This window comes from Dermacentor variabilis, chromosome 8, assembly GCF_050947875.1.
Source record: "Dermacentor variabilis isolate Ectoservices chromosome 8, ASM5094787v1, whole genome shotgun sequence".
In the NCBI taxonomy this organism is placed as follows: domain Eukaryota; kingdom Metazoa; phylum Arthropoda; class Arachnida; order Ixodida; family Ixodidae; genus Dermacentor; species Dermacentor variabilis.
The window spans coordinates 126307505-126322059 of record NC_134575.1 but is presented as its reverse complement, the minus strand read 5'-3'; the positions used below and the strand labels follow the sequence as shown (position 1 = coordinate 126322059).

Below are 14555 nucleotides of genomic sequence, written 5' to 3'. Positions count from 1 at the left end.
ATGTTAGTGTAGGCGTTGCATGGCATTATCAGCATCATCCTATTTTTCTCTCCACTGCCAGGACGAAGGCCTCACCCTGCGATCTCCAATTACCCTTGTCTTGCGCTAGCTCGTTTCAACTAGCGCCTCCAAATTTCCCAATTTCCTCACCCCACCTAATTTCCTGCTGTCCTCTCCTACGCTTCCCTTCCCTTGGCCTGCTTCAGCAGCACTGGAGGTAAATTGCAAAAGAAGAGTGATTGATGAAGAGTGGGGTTTATGATTATTATGTAGCAGACAAAGCTAACGTTCAATAGCCTAACAAGGGAACAAACATTCAGGATCACCAGTGAGTGTCTAGAGCCTCTACAGGAGTACGCCTATATAGGTCAGTTATTCACAAGGAACGCTGATCATAAGAAGGAAATTTACAAAAGAATAAATATGCATTCAGTTAACAAGGCAGGCTTTACTAAATACTGACTGGAGGCTAACCCCTGTAGTTGAAAATAAGAGTGCATCATCATTGCATTCTACTGGTGCTAACATATGGGGCTGAAACATGGAGGTTAACAAAGAAGCTCCAGAGGAACCTAAAGTCCGTACAAAGAGCGATGGATCAAAAAAAACCTTAGGTGTAACGTTAAAAAACAGGAAGAGAGAGGTGCGGGTCAGAGAGCAAATGGCGATAGCTGATATTCTAGTTGACATAAAACGAAAAGAATGGAGCTGGGCAGGCCATATGATGCCAAGGGTAGATGTGAGGTGGATCGTTAGAGTTACAGCATGGGTATTCCATACAGATACCGTTTATTCCAGAATGGACCACCCGTTGGTTGTATACCGCACTACTCTTATTTCTTGAGGCGCCACCTTAAAAGTATTGCGAATAAAAATGCAAATGTCGGCTGGCTTTTAAAGCAGTCCTGGACCACTGCTCGTGCTCAGTGGAAAGACATAGTCCGCGGATAACATACCTTGCCATCTGTGAATGGCTCAGCCAAGTTTCCAAGTCCTGCGCGATGCATGGAGTGCGACGCCTTTCGTTAGCTCACACACACGCTCGGCCGCGACCTCCTGCGTATCAATTAAACTTTCGCCATCCGGCTCATCCGTGCCGTAGACGTCGGGTCTCGCTGATTTCGACTACTTCTGAGCGCTCCGCTAGCCTCGAACATCGCGAAACTTAAGATCAGAACAGTCAGACCACACGCGCGATTGCCAGCGCACGCTCACTCCTGGTCACTCTTGGTTGGTCACCGTGGCAGATTTATCGATTAGGCTTCAAGGTGCTCAAGTTGGGTATGGCTATTATGCGTCGGTCAAGCTGGTGTAGGACAAAGCCAGTCCGCACCACATAGCACACTCAGATGAGCACATGAGCGCGAGCGTCCACTCTAAGCCCTGTCGCGCAGAAAGCGAACGCTGCGCATGTACGCACAACAGATGCATGTAGCTGCGGTGCGCTACGCAGCGTAGATAGCGCGGCCGCTGCGTTGTGCCGAGAGGAGTCCACTGGCTAAGCGCACTGGGGCTCGCTGAGGACAACCGCGTTTGCTTACGTTTGTCACGTCGTAGGCATCAATGCTTGAAGTAGTGGCATCTACGTAATATCCAACATCAAATTGCAACTGCGCGCCACGGCGACTTTCAATAGGTGGAGCTATGTGGGCACGCCCCGCTCAGCCGTAGCCTTCGTCGGGCAAAGTGTTAAAGGAGCGGAAGCACCGCGATGGACACGTTTTATTGCTGATAATTGCGCTTCGTCTAATCGCACTGAAGCACTTTCTGCGGCAAAGTGTCTGAGAAATAGCCGACAATACATTCAAATGCATTTTTCGACTTCGGTAAGAATTGCTTAAGGCCCCTTTAAATGCATCGTTTCAAGACGTCTATTTCCCACCGGTTACTGGAGGGACATTAAAAGGCATTTTTACCTTTTCGAGTACAGCAATACTTTAATCATTAAGTAGTAACTAAATTTAATTACATTACGTTTCCGGCTTAAGGGGGTGTTTTTAGATTTAATGGGTTTCTTCCGAGTTATCGTTATCGCGCCACAAGATGTTCTGGATCAGGTCCTTTTCAAAGGTTGTCTAACCGTTCAAACAACTAAATTATCTCTGTAATCAACAATAATGTGCTTAAGGGCTGACTGCTGGGGAGACGTTCTTGTCTTTCGCGTAGACTAACAATAGCAAGAGTCCGATTACAAACTATAGGGACACACTTGAAGTGCCATAAACAAGTTCATAGTTCGAGCCGTAAATTGGGGAATTCATTTATTTACCATTCATATAATTAGGCATTCAGGTAATGAAATTGTCCGTTAAGCGTATAAGAACTTAAGAAGCGGAAGGAAACGTTGTAGCGTGTCGAAAGCTTTTCTGAAATCAAATTAAAGGCACTATGACAGTTTGGATGCATTATATGCCAATAAAATATCATACGAAAATTTTGCTAGCTGTGCAATGCCCAAGAGACTTCTTCAGAAAAAAAGCAAGCGCACAAAAAAAACTCATGCCTGCCAAATGACGAATTTTCGATGAGCAAAGGATGTGTTCTAACATTTTGGAGCGTACAGCAGTTCAAGATATAGGCCAGTAAATGAAAACATAGTATCAAGGAACACTTTTATGAATGCGTATTATATTTACTATTTTCGATTTATTGGGTAGCAGAGATTTCGAGGACGGTTTTTTAAAGATCACCAGAAAACAGTAGCTGCACACGCATTTAGAACACAACTCAGAAACTTTGTTGCGAGGGGCCGAAAAGATAGATTTCATCGCTGAAAGCACTTTCACTAGGCCAACAATGGGTATGTCAATGTCTCGCATGTACGGAATATAAATATGGCCATCAAAAATGGGATTCTTACGTACGGACTAAAAGAAACAAAACTAAAATTGATGCTACAAGCTATTAGATATGATCACGTCGCCATTACAGAATCATTGCTTGGTAGGTATAAGCGGGATAGTACTTTCAGTGTTCCTGTTTTGGCAAATCAATGTACGAACTAGCAATCCCATTCTGCCTAACGCGCCATGCTTGCAGCTTCCATAGCCACTAGCGCCGGAGTTCTCACGAGCGAGTCTTGCGGGAAACTCTACGGCCCCATCAATCCGCAGTGGTAATACTGGAGGCGTGGCGAGATCGTTCGGGGACATGTAATGGGGCATTGCGAGATAAATATTCCATGTGCAATTGACATCGGATAGATTCACTTCGTGTTATCTTTACATGTACAGCACGAATGAGCGAATGCTGAAGGGACCTGGTATCCACGCCGCATAAGTTAGTGAGGGAAAGTTAAATTTATTCCAAGTATTTTTATATCCAGTATCGAGAGCAGCTCTATGTACTGCTCTGGGAACAGTAAATGTCAGTATGGAAATCTGCTGCTTTTAAGGGACACTCAAGTGAAAAATGATTTTTTCTGCATCATTAAATTACCATTCTACAACACCAAAAACACCACTCTTACAACGATAAGACGTTTGGTAAGCCAGAAAAAGCGCAAGAATGAAATACGGGTGGCGACGCCTACTTAAGTTTCCGCTCCTGTGGGCAGTGACGTCTTGGAATTTGATGGCATCTTCTAGGGCCTACTAATTATATATAACGGTACAGATTGACTGCATAGTGTTCTAAAGAAACCAAGCATTAAACATGGCGAGTTTCGGGGACCTATATTCGGCCAACTCGGCCCAAATGCGAAAACATTCTTTGGTATCCCTGACGTTACGCTGACGTACCGGCGCTGGGGATTCGGCGCGAAATTCAAATACTGATACTTGGACCTTCATTTTCTCATCTAATAATCAAACTGTCTTTTTGAAATCACTGCTTGCTGGCTTCTCAAACAATGCTTCATTAATCTAAACTGATTTATTGTTTCGCTTTAGTGTTACCTTAATATATCATCGAATTGCTGACGACATTACCCGCTTATCTTTCAGTACATACACATTGCGTTGTCCTATGTCAAGTTTTCGTCTCACTGACTTCAACTTGCAGCCATTTATTATTGCTTCCTGAATCTTTAGCGCGATGCTATTTCGAATATCCCTTACTTTCTGCTTGTTGAACAGTTTTGACAATTCAATGACTTCTACTGATATCTTGAGTTAGGCATTCAAATGCTTTGTCGTTTCTTTATGACGCCCTTTGTTACTTGGGAGAACTTGCCTACTGGTTGCCTTGGTGCCTTACCTCTCACTTCTGAAATCCTGAAATCTGTTTAGTTATGGTTTCATTCATTATTTCTATGTTATCTTCCGTCTTGCTGTTCCAAAGTTACATAGTTCTTTGCGAGCAGCAGCCTGAATTCGCCTACATTGGCCCCTGCTGCGTCTAGACTGACCTGATTCTTCTTGACTGATATTACTATTTTTTCGAATTGAGAGAAATCCAAGGGCTCATTAACCTATGGTCACTGCCCTTTACCCTACCTAACAGTTACTAAGGAATGTATTCATTATTCGGAGTCTATTCCTTTCCGCGAATTCTATCAACACCTCTCCTCTAGTGTTCCTAGAGTCACTGTCCTAGTTGCCAATTGCTTGTTCCCTGGCTTGGTTTTCTGCCACTTTTGTATTTAAGTCACCCACGACAAAAGTTTATTGAGTTAGCACCGTCTTCATGGCTAATTCAGCATCTTCCTAAAACCCTTCTATTTCTTCATCATTATGGCTGGAGGTTGGAGGGTGGGCCTGTGCTACCTTTCTTCTTTATCTCCTCATTATCTTTATTACGACGACGGCCGCCCTCTAAATAATGCTGTGTAATTATCCTACCTTGCCAGCTATGACTGTACGGATCAGAGATTTTACCCCGTATTGTCTCTTATCTGGAAGAACTCTGTAGCACAGGACGTGGCCGCCAGTCAGCACTGTGTAACTCTCACCAGTTCTTTTCACCTAACTACGCCCAATAATATCCCAGGCAATGCCTGATAATTCCTCAAAGAGCCTTGATAAGCTCGTCTCTCTCCATATGGTTTTCTTATTAAACGTTGCCAGGTTCAGGTTCCAGTGGCGGTTTGTCCGGATCCAAAGATTCTTAGCACCCTTTGCCGCGCCGCAGGTCTGACCGGTGCCTTGGTCAGGTGATATGCAACCACTGGGACTGAAGGAGGCCAGGAAGGAGGTAGTGATGAAGTACTTAACTGCGAGGACAATTCCTGTTCTGCTGAAAGAGCTTTTTATTGAAGCTAAGTGGGCCTTACTAATTTGCTTTCCCCTTGACTAGTATAGCCTCACAAGCTCTCCGAACATTTTTTCCGGTGTAATCCTCCCCGACCCCAACCCTGAAAAGGTAGCGGACTGGACGAGGCTTCGAACTTCAGAGCTTGACATTAGAACCCCGGTGTTCTACCTCTACTACAAGCCACCACATAAAGTTGCATATAGAAAAGATATTCCTGGTCGTTTAGAGATATAACAAATGACAATATGTTATGCTTAACGACTGCGCATATACAAAGGCGAGATAACCAAACAAAATGCTCTTACGCAGTCAAAAATCAGATCCAAGAATTTAACTTATCTGAGAATAACTCTAAAAACAAGGAAACTCCCTGTAAAAAAAGAACCTATCATAGGTAACGTAGGACGGAGAAGATATAAAGCGAACAGCTTTCTTCGGCGCTTTCAAAAATTTTCGAGGTCGGTTGTCTGCGATAGGACGTTCACTAATGACAGAAAGGGCACGTAAATATATCTGAGTAAAAAAAAACATTTGAATTGAACACCATTCACACAGCCAGGGTTATTCAGATAGTTATCAAAGTAAGGAAACGGGCAACGACGCGAATGTACACCTAGGCTCCTTCGAACACCCGCTTGCGTATCATCGTTGAGCGTGTAAGCGATTAGCCAGGCCTGCGGCGCCGTGCAATTGGTTTGAGGCATCTGAAGGTTTTGATGCTGTGGTTGAGCACTCGAAAAGGGCTGCCTTTCTCTTGTGCGGTAGCACGCTCAACCTTTTTCGGCAGTAGGAGAGGGCTCTGGTACCACTACAAACCTACTGGAAAACGATCATATTTCCTGCGGAATTCCGAAACAATGTCTACCTATAAAAAACATTATGGGGTTTAACGTGCCAAAACCACTTTCTGATTATGAGGCACGCCGTAGTGGAAGACTTCGGAAATTTAGACCACTTGGAGTTCTTTAACATGCATCTAAATCTATGCACACGGGTATTTTCGCATTTCGCCCCCATCGAAATCTGGCCGCCACGGCCAGGATTCGATCCCGCGACCTCGTGCTCAGCAGCCCAACACCAGAGCCACTGAGCAACCACGGTGTGTATGTCTACCTATATGTCATCATTGCAATAATATACGCCTTTAGGGGCTGTATTCATTTAATATATTATTACGCTATCATTGAGCGATGCTCAAGAGGCGAGCCGCCGCGAGAACGACGAAGAAGTTGGTCGGTGCCCTTGGCACGAGCGAGTGTCAGCCTGGCTGCCTGGCTCCAGTGTAAATAGCGTGTAAATAGCATCTTTCGTCTGTCTTTGCACACGTAACATTTCTGGTGAAGGTGCGGGGTATGGGAGAATGTAGGGAAGGGATTTCGCTAGCGGCGGCTAAACGGGGCGAGTGGAGAGAGTGTCTCGCTATGCAGTCGAGCTCGCCTCCTGAAATCATGGATTCGCGGCACTGAAATATTGTTACGTGTGTTACGTGTGTGTCTTTCCACACGTAACAATATGAATAGCTTTCTAGCAGCGCTTGGCTGGTCACTAAAATTGGCCATCATTGTCGAATATATTTGCACAATTTTTCGAGAAAGTACATATTATGCCTCCATTTGGTGGTAAATTACATAAAGCCGGAGAGAACAAAACATACGCAGGCGTTGTGGACAACAACACCACAACAGACTGAAGTAAAGAACGAAATCTACTTGAAAAATTAACTGTTCGTAACCAGCGCAATTATCAGTAGGACTAACATGAAGGCTGGCTTTCAGTGTCCAGAAAGGTAGAAATTGAAGATTCCCCACTGTGGAGCTTAGTACGCAAGGCCTCAAATAATATGACCTTGGCAGGTTATCGCACTCCTCATACGCAGATGAAGTCGCTCTGCCTTCTGAATAAATCAATTGTCCCTCTACGCTTCCAACAGCAAATCCAACAGCACAGTCATCTGTTTATTCCGCTTACCTTGTTCCGGCGCTTACAACACCAGCCAAGTACAGCGCTGTGAATCCGGGTATGTTTACAAGTTCAGTAGTAATGTAGTGCGGTATAATCTGAAATTAGAAATAATGGTTGCGTTGAAATGGCAGTGTTAGCGCCTAAGATGATTGGAAATCCCTACATATCAAATTGCTGTTATAGCTCTAGGCAAGAAGTTTAAGGAAAGCACAAACATTAGGAAATGTTTGAAGATTGCTACAAAATGGTTGTCTACCTCACAACTGGTATTGAAAGCGTGACAGGGGTGGGAGTGTTCTGGTTAAATAACTGGCAAAGTTTGAAGAAACGTAAATACCAGATTCTCGCAGCTGCGGCGTCACATCATCTCTAGAAACGTTAAAAAGAACTGTCAAAATGCACGTTCGTCTAAAAAACACACTCAGTTCAAATAAATCTTGTCATTTGTCGGCTTTAAACGCTACGACAATGCAATTCATGTGTGTAAAAATATCCAATATGAAGAAAGTTCCATAATTACATCTGCATGTTTATTAAGGCGAAAGCCATAAATGGCTTGTTGCAATGAACCGTACGGGGAAAAAGTGGTGCCTAGTCCCGTGATGCAAAAAATCAGTGATGAAAAAAATATCATCAGCAGCAATGGCTCATACCCCCGCAGACCGTACTACACAGTTCGAGTCGTGCATACAATCATATGATAAAATTATTGGGGACAACAGCCAACGAATAGAACTATCGATGAAATTCGAGAAACGCCTGTAGAGGCAGGCCCATCCTGCGGCGAGCGATAACATTTAACATTTGTTAGCCGATGAAAATCGGTGACTTAGGAAATATAAAGAACCATACGTGTCAATATTGCTAACGCGTCTATACATCATCATCATCTTCTTCATCAGACTATTTTGTGTGCAATGCAGGGCGAAGGCCTCTCCCTGCGATCTCCAATTACCCATGTCCTGGGCCAACCGATTCCAACTAGCTCCCGCAAATTTCGTAATTTTGTCGCACCACCTTGTCTTCTGCCGTCCTCTACTGCGCTTTCCTTCTTTTGGTGCCCATTCTGTTACCCTGATGGTGCAACGGTTATCTAATGTGCGCTTACATGTCCTGCCAAGCGCCATTTTTTTCTTTTTTTCCCCTTTGCTCTCTCATCCAAACCGCTCTCTTTGTGTCTTAAAGTTATGCGTAGCACTTTTCATTCCATCGCTCTTTGCGTGGTCCTTTATTTTTTCTCAAGCTTGTTTGTCAGTCTCAAAGTCTCTGCCCCATATGTCAGCAACGGTAAAATGCACTAAGTGTATACGTTACTTTTGAATAATAACGGTATGATTCCAGTCAGGAGCTCACGATGTCTGCCGTATGCGATCCAACCCATTTTAATTTTTCTGTAAATTTTCTTCTCATGGTTAGGGTTCCCTGTGATTAGTTGACCTAGGTAAATGTACCCGTTCACAGACTCTACAGGCTGACGCGATCCTGAACTCTTGTTCCCTTGCCCGGTCATTCATCATTATCTTTGTCTTCTTCAACGCACTCTTCTACTCTCCCAGTTCATGTCCTCAATCATTAGGTGTAACTCGTCTGCAGTGTTGCTGAATTGAACAATGTCACCGGCAAACCAAAGGTTGCTGAGATATTCGCTATCGATACTTACTTCTAAACCTTCCCAGTTTAATAGCTTGAATACCTCTTCCCAGCACGCAGTGAATAGCATTGGAGACATGGTGTCTCCATGTCTGACCCTTTCTTTATAGGTATCTTCCTACGTTTCTTGTGTAGAGTTAGGGTGTCTGTGGAAGCTGTGTAAATATTTTCCAGGGTATTATGGGCCTGTAATTTTTCAGTACTTTAAAGTCTTCCTTTTTGTAGAATAGTAAAATGTGTGCATCCTTTCAGTTTTGTGGGACCCTTGCAGTCGATAGACATTTCGTTTAGAGAGATGCCAGTTCTTCTGGCGTTATGTCTCCTCCATCTTTGATTAAATCGACTGGTATTCTATTCTCCGGCCGCTTTCCCCCTTTCATGTCTTTCAAGGCCTTTCTGACCCCATCTCTTTTTATACGAGGAGTTTCTGTATGCTGTTCATTATTGTTTCGAATGGGGTGCTTCTGAGTCCTCTGGGTACTCTACAGGTCAGCATAAAATTCTTGCGCTGCTTTTATTATACCTTACAAATTGCTCATGATATTACCCTGCGTATCCTTCAGTGCATATATGTTGGCTTGCGCTATGCCAAGTTTCCTTCTCATTGATTTCCGGCTGCATCCTTTTTTGACGGTTTCGTCAGTCTTTCTAACGATATAATTTCGAATATCACTTATTTTTGCCTAGTTGATTAGTTTTGACAGTTCCGCGAATTCTATCTTATCTCGTGAGCTGCACATTACCATTCCTCATCGTTTCTTTATTTGATCCTTTGTCACTTGGGAGAGCTTGCCTACTGGTCGCCTCTGTACCTTGCCTCCCACTTCAGTTGCTGCCTCTGAAGCTAGCCTCATTACAGTTTCATTCATTACCTCTATGTCATCCTCACCATCATGTCTCTTTTCTAAGGCTGCATATTTGTTTGCAAGTACCAGCCTAAATTTGTCTGCTTTTACCCTTACTGCCCTTAAGTTGATTTGTTTCTTCTTGATCAATTTTACTCGTCTGTTCAATTTGAGGTGAATCCTATCCCGCACTAACCTATGATCAGTGCACTTTACCCTTCCTATCACTTCTAAATACTTCACTATGCAGGGATCGGCGGAAAGTATGAAATCAATTTCATTTCTTGTTTCACTATTAGGGCTTTTCCAGGTCCACTTTCTGTTGCTATGTTTCCTGAAAAAGGTGCTCATTATTCTCAGCTTGCTCCTTTCTGCGAAGTCTACCAACACCTCTCCTCTAGCATTTCTAGAATCAACGCCATAGTTCCCAATTGCCTGTTCACCCTCCTGCTTTTTTCCCACTTTTGCATGGAAGTCACCCACTCCTATTGTACTTTTCTCATCGCTAATTCAACGTCTTCATAAAACTGATCTTCTTCCTCATCCTCGTGACTGGATATTGGAGCGTAGGCTTGTGCTACCTTTAATGTATACCTCTTATTAGATTTCATTGCGACTACTGCTACCCTCTCATTTCTGCTGTAGAATTCGTCAATGTTGCACGCTAAGTCCTTATGGATTAGGAATCCTACCCCGCATTGCTTCTAATCATGGAGGCCTCTATAGCAGTGGACATGGCCGTTATTCAGCAGTGTATGAGCCTCACCAGTTCTTCTAATCTGGATAAGACCCATAATATCGCAAACAAGGTCTGATGGTTAAACAAAGAGACCTGCTAAGCTAGGCTTACTCGACAGAGCTCGGATGTTAAAGGTTGACATGGTCAGTGAGATTCGAGAAAGAAGACGTTAGGACCACGGTGAATTGACACTATGTCGTGCAACCTATGACGATGAGCAATACCCCTAAGGGGTTTTGCTGCGTTTTGCTCTTTGCCACGCAATGTCTAAGCAGGTTGAAATTATTTAGTTCAAATTTACATTTTTATCAAACTGTGTGTAGCAGCTGCCACACAAAATTATGCTATATTTTCTTCTAAATGGACTCAAATTTTACTATAAGAAGACATTAATTTCGAACAATCTTGGTACAATATACTTACATTTGTTTCTTTTGTGTGCTGTTATGGTGACATTGCCTTGTGGATAGTGCAATATGCTTTGAAAACTTCGCAAAAACGCTAATAGTTCCTGTTTCCATTAAAGATTAGGGCAGCATCTAAGCACCTAATTGACCAATGTGTCGGCAGCGTGGCATTTGAGATGACCTTTTTTATATAAAGTTTCTTTACATTATTCTTGAAAAGGAGCTATTGTTTAAATGATTGTTTGCGCCGCCGGCTACGAAGCAGTTGGCCTTCTCACTATTCCGGCTCAGTGACTCATTTTCAGTGTCCGGTTTCCGGATAAATTGGCTGTGAAGGCAAAACATGCCGCTGATACATCGAGCACTTGGCAGCTATGAACTGTGTGAGGCACGTCTGCTATGTAAAAACAAGGCAGCGTTATTGTTGCGTCGTCGATGCTGGAATTGACACCGTCGATGCTTTACATGTATTTTACATCAACTCCATGATCTCAGGCTCTGTTGTGTACATGTACGACGTTTGAGGCTGATCAACATCATTGTACTGTACGAATAATTTGTGCTACTGACGCGGTTTTCTCCAGAATGAAAACGGAGATATGCACGCGAACACCAGACCATCATGTGAAGAAGAATTTAAGGAAATGCCCATAATATCATACTGGTCCACTGAGCTGTTAGTCGTTTAGGCCTCAAAATTACATGCACATCAGCAGCTGCTGAGAGAGTCTGCGTGGCGCGCATTACATTGCAATAATTTCACAGCGTTGCCCTTGCACGATACCACCAGAAGTAGCGCAAAATTCTAATGCTAGCAGGCGATTGAAATTAAGAAAAATCATCTGGGTTTTGATTTAATATGTGGTACACTACACCTTCATGTCATGCAGGAATTCGTTCAAAAGACGATCTGCGATACCTATAAGTGGCTCTCTCGCACTTTTAGAACTGATATTTCATTGGACAGCAGAAGCCTTCGATGTACACTAGAAAGACAACTCTTCGAAATGACAGAATCTCTATTTTTTTGTGGAACACAGCAGAGAGAAATATATATCTATCACCCTTGTAGCGAAGAAGAACGACACTGGAACTTCGATGCCGTACCCTACGCTCAACCATGCCTGAAGGCACATGCCAGCTAACGCCTCCTGCTCAAGTGCCCCCTCCAACCTTCCTGTGCGCTGGTGTGCCTCGCCGCAGGGACCCTGACCTTTTCACCAGCGCAGGTGACACCTGCATCAAGGACTGGGTGACCACATTAGAAAGGGTAAGCGCCCACAGCAATTGGGATGACCCGCAAAACTGAGCAACATGCTCTTCTATCTCGCGGTTGTGGCCAGTCTCTGGTACAACAACCATGAGTCCGATTTTCCGACATGGTCCTCGTTGAATGCCTTTTTAGTGGCCGTGTTTGCTCGCCCGGCTATGCGCTAGCTGTACGCGGAATCGCGTTTGGGAGAACGTGCATTGCAACCGGGTGAATCATTTAGCAGCTATACTGAGGATGTTATGTACTTGTGTAAGAGAGTCAACTCGAAGATGTCGGAGTCCGACGAAATCCGACTTGTCTTGAAAGGGATAGAGGATGATGCTTTCAGCATGCTTCTTGAAAAGAATCCTCAATGGGTGACCCGCATCGTCACTCTATGCCAAAGCTACGAGGTGCTACGCAGGCAGCGATCGCTGAAACGTCGCCCTTCATCGTCAGACGAACACATTGCTGTTTTGGCTACCATCTGCCATAGTCACCCCTGCTTGCAGAAATGAAACCATTCCTCCTAGATGTAGTTGCACGCCAGCTCTCCTTGTTGACCTTCGCTCAGCCGCCACGTAAACAATAGACCGCCTTGAATTCTATGGCTCCGCTCCATAGTGCTCGCGCCGGAAATCACCGAGGCCTTACCAGACCAGCGACATCATTTTCCTGCGGCTGCTCCATTCAGCTATGCTGAAGTCGCCGCGCGGACCCAACCACTCTCTCCAAGTATGCCTCCCCATAATGCCGACGTCTGCAGAGAACTAAACTAAAGTAATGTTGAATAGTCTCGGAACAGAACAGGACTTTACGATAGGTAGCGAGGCACTGGAAGCGGTAAGGGAATACATGCACTTGGGGCAGGTAGTAACCGTGAATCGCGATCATGAGACTGAAATATTCAGAAAAAATAAAAATGTGCTTAGGTGCGTTTCGCAGGTATTGTCAGATCACGAACTGCAGGTTGCCATCATCCCTCAAGAGTAAAGTGTATAACAGCTGTGTCTTACCAGTACTACGGGGCTGAAAGCTGGAGGCTTACGAAGAGGGTTCTACTTGAATTGAGGACGACGCAACGAGCTATGGAAAGAAGAATGATGAGTGTAACGTTAAGGGATAATAAAAGAGCAGATTGGGCGAGGGAAGAAACGCGAGTTAATGACATCTTAGTTGAAATTGCGCAGTTTCATAGGTTTCTGCTCTTAATTCAGGAGCTTCATTTGCAATTTCGCCACGATCATGTCGCCCCTGACAAAGCTACTTAAAAGCAACGGACCCCTCACTTCGTGGTCCTCCGAGTGCGACGAGGCATTCACAAAGCTCTGTGGCTTGCTAACCTCTACGCCAATTTTGTACTATTGTGACCGACAGCCCCTACCGAAGTGCGCACAGATGCCAGCGGTGTTGGCCTCGGCACTGTGCTTGCCCACCGCAAACGAGGGTTTCCTGAGTATGTCATGGATGCAGGTGGCACGCTTACGAAAGCTGAGACCAATACTCTGACACAAATACGGTGCCTGGCCATCATCTGAGCCCTTAGCAAGTTTCAGTCTTATGTATATGGCCGTCCATTAGACATATTTACGAACCACCATGCAGAAGGTTGGCTTTCGTCCTTGAAAGATCCCTTAGGTCGTCTTGCACGATGGTGACTTCGCTGCTGGACTCGAGGTCCGCGTGCTTTACCGCAGTGGATGTCAGCATACTGACACCGACGTCCTCTCGCGCTCACCCTTACCTGACGACAATGCCTGCTGCTCATTATGCCAGTTTACGTTTCTTCGCTCGACCATACCACCATCGCTTATGAGAAGAGCAAGGACCATTAGATTGCTCCACTTATAGACTTGTTTCTGGTTCATCAGGAGAACCAACCATTTGCACGTTGCGTCGTCAAGTTCTCCATGTCACCATTAGCGATAACCTGCTTCATCGACGCAATTATAACCCCGATGGGTGCCAGTGGCTGTTTGTAGCATCTCGCAGTCTGCGTTTCAATATAAGCGCTGCTTTCCATGCCGATCTACAGTGTACACACTCGGAAGTTTTCAAAAAGTATCGCCGTCTTTTACAGCTATACTACAGACGAGAGATGTACAGCTAAGTTCAAAAGTTCGTTCACTCTTGCCCTGATTGCCAGCGCCGGAAATTTTCCCCCCGCTTCTCGTCAGTTGTGTTGCAACCTTTACCTTGCCCTGCCCGGCCTTCGGCCGCGTCGGCATCGATTGCTATGGGTCCGTTCCCCTGACATCAGCTGGAAACCACTAGGCCATTGCAGCAGTCGACCCCCTCGTGCGATACTCCGAAACTGCCACCCACCCAGCAGCTACAACGCGCGACATGGCCTCCTTCCTGCTTCGTCGATTCATCCTGCTTTATGGGGCACCTCAGGCACTGCTCAGTGATCGTGAACGCGTCTTCCTAACCAAAGTAGTTGAAGTCATTCTTAATGAGTGCCATGCTGATATTCGTACAACTGCGGCGTACCATCCGAAAACCAA

At 44.8% G+C, this 14555-nt stretch overlaps 1 protein-coding gene across 1 annotated transcript in view; it reads right to left on the bottom strand.

Moving 5' to 3' along the window:
* Positions 1-14555, bottom strand: part of LOC142591265 (sodium-coupled monocarboxylate transporter 2-like) — a 54742-nt gene that overhangs the window by 23354 nt on the left and 16833 nt on the right. The window contains exon 3 of the mRNA XM_075703603.1: positions 7162-7250. Within this exon, the coding sequence (XP_075559718.1) occupies positions 7162-7250 (89 nt within the window). The remainder of the gene's footprint in view (positions 1-7161; positions 7251-14555) is intronic.